This window comes from Saccostrea cucullata, unplaced genomic scaffold, assembly GCF_032062105.1.
Source record: "Saccostrea cucullata isolate Sc308-1 unplaced genomic scaffold, CSIRO_AGI_Scuc_v1 ctg1592, whole genome shotgun sequence".
NCBI classification, from domain to species: domain Eukaryota; kingdom Metazoa; phylum Mollusca; class Bivalvia; order Ostreida; family Ostreidae; genus Saccostrea; species Saccostrea cuccullata.
Genome location: NW_026928923.1, coordinates 265419 through 273498, shown reverse-complemented (window position 1 = coordinate 273498; position 8080 = coordinate 265419). Strand labels below are relative to the sequence as shown.

The window sequence follows — 8080 nt, the reverse complement described above, 5'->3', positions numbered from 1 at the left end:
TAGAATGATATGATATTTTCAAATTATTACAACAAATGAGTCTTCTCAACAATTATAGAAAGAAAAGAAATATCACCGATGAAAACAAATTCAATGAAATTGAAAAACAATAAATCAGTATATGTAGGCTTTGTGTAATACATCTTTTTGTGATCATTATCAAACTTTTAAAACTTTTCATTAAAAAACACAAAACATTGGCAAAATGATTATTAAGATGGGATGTGTCCTAATTCATGACCACGTTTTATTTTTAGTATTTGATTGCCTTTGATATTTCTTTAAAAAATTAACAACAAATATCAAAATCCGTTAATACATTTTTAATTAATTTTTCAAAAAAAATCAAAAATTTAAAAAAGTGACCTTGATCTTTGGTAAAATTTTTTTTTTCAATTATCAAAACAATTCTATTTTTAATGTTTCAATGCATTTTTCCACCGCAGCGATTTATTGATATTCAAATTATTTGAATTTTTATTTTGAACACAAAAACGCTTTTTCAACGGTTTGGAAAGATGTATGCAGTAAATGTGGCAATGCAATCTTTGTTAATTAACTAAAGATTGTTCTTAATTAAAGCGAGTTAATGAATTTTTTGTTTGAATTTTTTTTGAGGGCAATCCTTTTCCACTATAAAATGCTTTAATACTTAAATATGCATCATTAACCTTGAATTAAAGAAATTTTTATTGTATGCATTTGTTCTTTAAAACTTAAAAAATGTTAGGTGAACACTTAGAAGTTCAGTGTAAGTATCAGGATGAAATAAAAAGAATTTTATATAATGATACTCTTAATTTTTTAAAACAGAATAATTTTTGTTGAGAAAATTTTCCTCAGAAACGTTTTGTTATACATGTAATTTCATAAATTTCAAAAATGAGAACATTACTCTCAATATATTTACATCATTCTTAAATTGAATATGATTCTTTTAAAGGTACTTGGACACAGATTTGAAGTTAATATTTTCTCATTTTTTCTGTATAATATCACTTATATATTTTATCCATTTCACACAAAAATTAATAAAAATGACAAAAATTATTAAAACTTTAAATTTTTTGGCGGTGTGTGTTTTATTTTAACTTTATTCCTTCCTTAGGAAAAGTGGCAATTTTGATGTGTTTTAATGAGAAATATAAAACTTTTATCAAGAAAAATAATTTTATGCCGAGGAAAATATACACTGATGGACGAAATAATGAGCAATAAAAGTAGATACGTTTTGTCGCAGAGAAAATCCGCCATTGCGTACAAGAGGACAATATGTGTGGCCAATTTTGAAAAGTATTCTTTCTTTTGCACGTAAAATGAACAAATCCAAGAACCCAAATTTTTGTTCAAGATATAAAACTTGAAAAAAAATGTGAACATTTGAAATTTTTATTTTTTTTATTGCTATAAGGTGTTTTGAAAAAAAAAATAAATACCTTGCATCATTAGGCGGGCTTTGCTCATGTTTGAGCATTGTGTGTGTGTTTTATATTGTCCTTCCGAGACGTCAGGAAAATATACGTACTTCAATAAGGACTGTCATATTATGAAATATGTAACCTATTAAAACAAAAATGAACAATTCATTATGGTATCGTTATGCATAAATTTTTGTGTTTAAAACTTAAGAAAAAAACTATTTTAACTTCAAACTTTTTGAAATATTAAAATTATAACTCTTACAACATTAGGCGGGCTATTTTTTTTCTATAAACTTGATTTTGAAATAAAACATTTTAAATCAATTTATATTTTTTTAAAATATTCTTAAGTTCAAACTTTGAAATATTATTATAATTATATACATATTTTTTTCTAATAAACTAGATTTTGAATTAAAACATTTTAAATCAAGTTATATTACTTAACAAGTTTATTGATTTTCAATCTCAAGTTGAATCTGCCTACATGACAAACCTTAGCATTCCAAACTTTAGATTGAAAATTAATAAACATTGTAATTTTTGATAAATGAACAACAAAGTTATTTTTTCAATATACCTGTTTATCCATGAAATTAGTTTTAATATTTCAAAAGCGTTCATGACAATATCGATACATCAATTTACATCTATATTAACCTATTATATAAGTCATCGTCTTCCCCTCCCCAGCCGCTAAATTTGTTGGAAAACCCATTGACAAATAAAATTTGGTCCTTTGTCATGGCGGACACCCCACCAAAATATGTAAGGTATGGCAGTCTGAAATAATAAAAGGTTTATGATTTTATTTTCATTGAATGTTTTGTATGGATATCAATTGCGTGAAAAATAAAAAAACAAATTATGCAATTAAATATATTTAAATACAAGTACTCGATCGAATGTCTACATGAACATAGCTATTTTTTTTTCTTTTTAATATTAAATAGGACGTTGTTTTATCCTTACCGGTAGTTGAATTTGTCCATGGCAACAGACATATGTCGCGGCAGTTCAGAACATCGATAAAGGTTGTGATCGTGTTCTGGGAGGAGATCGACGTCGTGTAAAAAGTAACAGTCAAAGTCTGCCTCCTTGCTGGCCTCCAGGAACCCAACATTTAACAGAACACCTCTGTTAAACATAATTTCTTCATCCTGGAGAAAGATTCAAATAATTCAAATTTCAAATTTACATTTTAAAATAAACTTTAAACATACATTACATATGCATTTTTATAATTTACCAGTATAACGTACTTCCTCTACTAAAAATCTAAAAGAGAGACCATCACCGGTTTTCTTACTTGATACATAAATTTTTTAATTCGCTTGGTATTTGATGCATATCTTTTGATCATGTTTTCACTTTTGACAAAATCATTAAGGAAGAAAATTTACTTTTTTAAAAATAAACAATCAATTTGAGAGCATTGCATTAGCAATTTATACTAGTCCTCAACAGGCAAATGCTATCTGGGTTCCCATTAGAAACTTATAATAACATAATTATATCAACAATTGCTGAAGTGAATCAAAATACAGACATGAACAAGATAAAGATGCAAGGCATTTAGAAAAATTGCCAAAACTATTAAAAATTAAAAAGCCTGTAATTCCGTGAAGAGAACATTGATTTGTAACGAAATGCAAACTGGATCTGAAACTTATCAATAAACACTCATGCCAAAAAATCAGTTTAATATATGCAAACATTTATAAAAAAAAAAATTAAAAGCAAATGCAACAAACAGAGACAAAAGGTGTGACAGATAGACAGACAGACAGCAAGACAGACAGACAGACGAATGGGATACCTATAACCTTTCTTTATCCAGGATAACACAGTTAGCATAAAGCTAGTTTTCATGTGGTCCTGCATTAAAACATATTTACTATCACATATAGACATATAAAATAAGCATCTCAATATAAACAAAAGATATAAAAGTGCAACACATACATATATAAACATGAAGCGACATTTTTTAAGAAGGTACACTCAAAGATTGGAATAGAACTCTATTTTAAGTATTGAGTCCGTTAAAATACCCAGTGAGATACACAGATTTAAAAATATACATTGACCTAGAATTTCGAACATTTTGTGACAGTTTGTTCCATAAAAATTAGCTCGTGGTATATATAATATATTTGACATAAATTCATTCGACCTGGTTTGGCGACAACTGACATCTCTTATATATTAAAAAAAATTAAATAATCTGGCATTCATAATCCCGGTTTGGTTTGTAGGGGACTTAAAACAACGTACAAAAATGAAGCTCTATATTGTAGACGATTATAATTTTTTTTATCTTTTTAACCAGAAAGTAAAATAAGGTTAAATGCACTAATTTTAATTTGTTCCCTGATCGTTTGAATAATATGCAACAGTCACCAGACAGTATTTTTATTCTTACCAAATCAATGATATAGATTTTATATTCCAGTTGCTGTCTCATCAGGAATGGATGCATATGGTTTATAAATATTGTCAGGTGTTCTTGTCTGTCCCTGAAAGGAACAAGTAGCGCCACCTTCTGGCGTGCTTCGCAGTTTGCAAGACGAAATTGCCCCCCACACTTAACGTATCTGTATTTCTGTAAAGTATCCTCTAAGTGAATTTCATCGTTGATAACAGGTTTTCTATAACCAACTGAAAAATATTAGATTGCTCATTAAATACAATATATGTAAAGCTGGTTTACCGATATTAGTAACGCTTAGTGGAGAATTTTTGCTACAATTGTATTTGCTTTTAGTATAAAACAAAAAAATCATACTTTAAAAACTTTTGATAAGAAGAAATTATACAAAAAAAAATATCCTCAACTTAGGTATGGTGAAATTACAGGACATTTTGGTCTTAGTGCCATCTCTGATGTATCCCTTGTTAAACCTGAAATTTTATGAATATATTGTACGGTTTCGTCCATAAGCTTATGGCAGATCATCATACCAATTATATAGTTTCATTTTGATTTAGTCAAGAACACAATGCGATCATTTATAAAATGTTATCTTCGTGATGGAACGGCGTGGAAGGCATTGTCAGGAGAAATTTTCGTCGTGTTAAATTCAAAAACGTACCCACTGAACAGAATTTTTTTTTTAAACATTTCCCTAGATTGTTCCCTTGTTTTAAATTATTTTTAAATGTCAATAAAGAACATCACGACATACTCACAATTCTCCATTTGTTTGTTGACTTCCTGATATTTCCACAACTGGACACAGTTTTCAAAGCTCCATTGGTAAATGAAAACACCAATAATTAATACTTGGATAACGAAAAGCAATAACCATAACATGGCTGTCATTAAACGACATGGTTTCCATATTATGGCTTGTCTTCTTAATGAGGTCCAATGATATTGTTTCATCTCAGAAATTTGAAAATAGTGGTAATTCAGAAGTAAGATTCAGAAAAATCTTGAAAATTCCTGAAATTATATCAAACATGCTCATTTTTTAAATCCAAAAATAGGATCCAAATATCAAAAACATCTCTTTGTAAAATTATTGCATGCTGCTATCGATAAAGCAATTACATAAATTGAATGATGCAGGTCTATTTATACTTTACTTTACAATAAATCACTTGATTCTGTTAAATGTTAAAAATGCTTAATGCGAATGAGTCTCAAAATATTTACAAGGCAACAAATTTGCGAAAATTCTAAGCTTACTTTGGCCCTGGTGTTAGGTCAATGAGACAGAATTTCTCCGCAATATCCTATAAACTGTTTGCTTAAAAGATTTTATCCTGCAACTACCCCTTGCATTGACCTAATAAAGGTAACCTAATAAACCAAAGCTTTATCCGGTCACTGCCCTAATAAAGCTTCGTGCATGTATTCTGACGTTCTAAAGCATTGTGACGTCATGAATATTGCAATGTTTACGCCATGGCGTCATAGTTGTAGAGATGTGCCTAAATCTGTCGAAAATAGCTAGTTTTGGACGTTCAAATGTAAAGAATATGTTGCAGGATAAACAAAATACATGATAACTGTATTGAAATATAAGCGATATTTGGGCCCGGGTCGAAAACGTAAGAGGGCTCCGCAAGCCTCGCCCTCTATCACGTTTTCTTACCCTCGCCCAAATATTGCTTATATTTCAAGACAGTAACCATGTATTTTATATATACATGTAACTTTGTATAACGAATGATTCTTGAAACGAAATACATGTGTACATGTATATATATATAATTAACATTTTTATTACATATATATTAAAGACCTAACCCTCATCCAAATGTATAATCAATGACTTATGTTTTCCGGTTAAGTGTGAAATTGTATCATATTTAAAATGTTCAGTTTAATTTTACATCAAATTTCGTCATTTTTCAGGGACATTTAGAAAGCAAATTATTTGCATCAAATACGAAAATGATCGGCAATCTAACGTAGAAAAATGAAAATGTATACCTCCCCACACTACGGCGGGAAAGGGGGGGGGGGGGGGTAAATTAACATTAATTGAAATTCATACTGGAATATGGCTTATCTTTTTCTAGGAAACAAGTTGCGTGTCTATGATGATGGATAACAGATACAGAGTCCTCAAATAATCGTTTTTTACTCTTTTGTCCAGAGATCCAGTTTATGCTGCGTTACTGTAGAACAATTTATTTTCACGAGATAGCTATTTGATATTTATATGTACATGTATACGCAAGACAAAATTTTTGCTAGCTTTGTTTTTTTTTTTTATGTAATTTGCTATATATATTTTTTAAAGGTTACAAAAATACGCCAGATTACAAATTTCGCAAGCAGACAGACTCACAAAGAACTATATGCGGTATTAACCAACATTTGCCCCCCAAAATCAAACTTTGATGGAGTAATATTTAATTAAGTCCTTAAACAGGGGAGTATATGCTGACTTCAAAGCACTGAATATTTTCATAAGTAATGACGTCATATGTACGTAATGACGTCACAAATATGACGTAATTTCAGTTTTTTATGAATTTTGCAGAAAAATGTACATATTTCGTCGATATTTCAAATAAAAGTCACCGAGCGCATGTGTGTTCAGGATAAATATTTTGATATAATGTGTAGAATGATAATATCAATGAAATATGTCAATATTGTTCCTGAACACACATGCGCTCTATAAATTTTAAAGCTTAAATTGTTCTTAAATTGTTGAAATTTTGTCCATTTTGTCCTCTTTCTGAAAAAGGATATAAAATCGGACTAGTTTGTGACGTCATAAAAACAGAAATTGTGAATACACTGCTCTGGAACTATAATATTTTCTGTTAACTTATATTTCTCGTACAATTTATTGAATTCAGCACATTTCAGGAAGTTCTCAAAATTTGACTTTTGTGGGGGCAAACATATGCAATATACCGCATATAGTTCTTTACGCAAATAATAAGTTTTTGCAAATAAAAAGAGATTAACAGCATTTAAAGATTTTTTTAATAAAGCTTGTAATATTTAAGTGACCAAGGGGTCAACCTGTCTCTTGCCTGGGTGTTTTTGATGATAGTTAATGTAATATCCCAGATAGCATAACTACGTTGTCCCAATGTTGGCTAATGGTTTGACCGTTGGCATTGGGTTTACAACACTGGTCCAATGTTGGGCCAATGTCAACATTACACTATTTTACTCAGAGGCCGAGGTTGGTTGGAGACACAACGCTGGCCCAATGTTGGGTCAATGTCAACATTACACTATTTTACTCAGAGACCGAGGTTGGTTAGGGGCCATATGTTGGCGGATTTTGTTGGATGCACAACATTGGCCCAACATTGGGCCAACATTGGTGAATCACGTTCTTATTTTTTGTAGTTTGTTGGGTTTACAATGTCGGCCCAATATTGGAAAAATTAACATTACACTATTTTACTCAGAGGCCAAAGTTGGTTGGGGACACAACGTTGACCTAATGTTGGGCCACTGTTTTTAGCTTGTCAAGTTGTCAACACTAAGCTGACAGGTTTCGTTGGGAGTACAACATTGGCCTAACGTTGAACCAACATTGGTGACTCACGACCTTATTTCGATACAATTGTTGGTAAAACAACTTTGAACCAACATTGGAGTGAAGTCAGTTCTAATTCAGTAAACATGTGAAATGTTTGTTATAAAATCGGACAAAAAGACGGAAAGTGAAAAAAAAAGTAATAGTTAATTATATGCAGTTAATGTTACATATATACCATGAGTACCTAAAACATGCATGGCGATGTATCAAGTAATATAACTTTTATATTTTTTAGTTTAAAGTGAAACTTAAAAATATGTTAATGTTAAAACACTACTAGTTCTATAAAGTAAATGTTTTTGAGAATAACATAAAGAAAATTTCATATTTAAAAAAAAAAGACGAACAAGACACACACTTTCTAAAGTGTTGTATTTAGGGGTATATTTTAAAATAAGAGAACATTCTCTGACCAAGCAATTAGGACAGGGTTTTTCACAGCGTGAGACTGACCAGTTTCTATCAAGGTAATTGTGGAATTTGATGGTCAAATCTCAATTCTTTTAACACGCCTAACATTTTAATCTCGAGTGTTTCCTACAGCAGAACGTTGAAGCTTTGGAAAGTGTGTTCTCTAATGTGGATTAATTTTTAGAGCTATGTCCAGACATTTCACATACGGAAATGTAAGTA

The 8080-nt window shown here is 30.2% G+C and overlaps 1 protein-coding gene across 1 annotated transcript; it reads right to left on the bottom strand.

Moving 5' to 3' along the window:
* Nucleotides 1-2071: 2071 nt before the first annotated feature.
* On the bottom strand, nucleotides 2072-4866 carry LOC134279262 (beta-1,4-galactosyltransferase 1-like). The gene is made up of 5 exons (XM_062761616.1): nucleotides 4614-4866; nucleotides 4260-4325; nucleotides 3847-4082; nucleotides 2394-2581; nucleotides 2072-2204 (listed from the first exon to the last, which is right to left on the bottom strand). The coding sequence occupies exons 1-5, from the start codon at nucleotides 4807-4809 to the stop codon at nucleotides 2072-2074; spliced, it is 819 nt and encodes a 272-aa protein (XP_062617600.1). The 5' UTR covers nucleotides 4810-4866.
* Nucleotides 4867-8080: the final 3214 nt, after the last annotated feature.

Excerpts from the sequence above, each read along its gene's own strand:
- LOC134279262 (XM_062761616.1), bottom strand. The coding sequence starts at position 4,809 with ATGAAACAATATCATTGGACCTCATTAAGAAGACAAGCCATAATATGG. Across the intron at positions 4,326-4,613 it reads CAACAAACAAATGGAGAATT|GTTTAACAAGGGATACATCA; the intron begins GTGAGTATGTCG and ends ATAAAATTTCAG. Across the intron at positions 2,582-3,846 it reads AAATCTATATCATTGATTTG|GATGAAGAAATTATGTTTAA; the intron begins GTAAGAATAAAA and ends ATCTTTCTCCAG.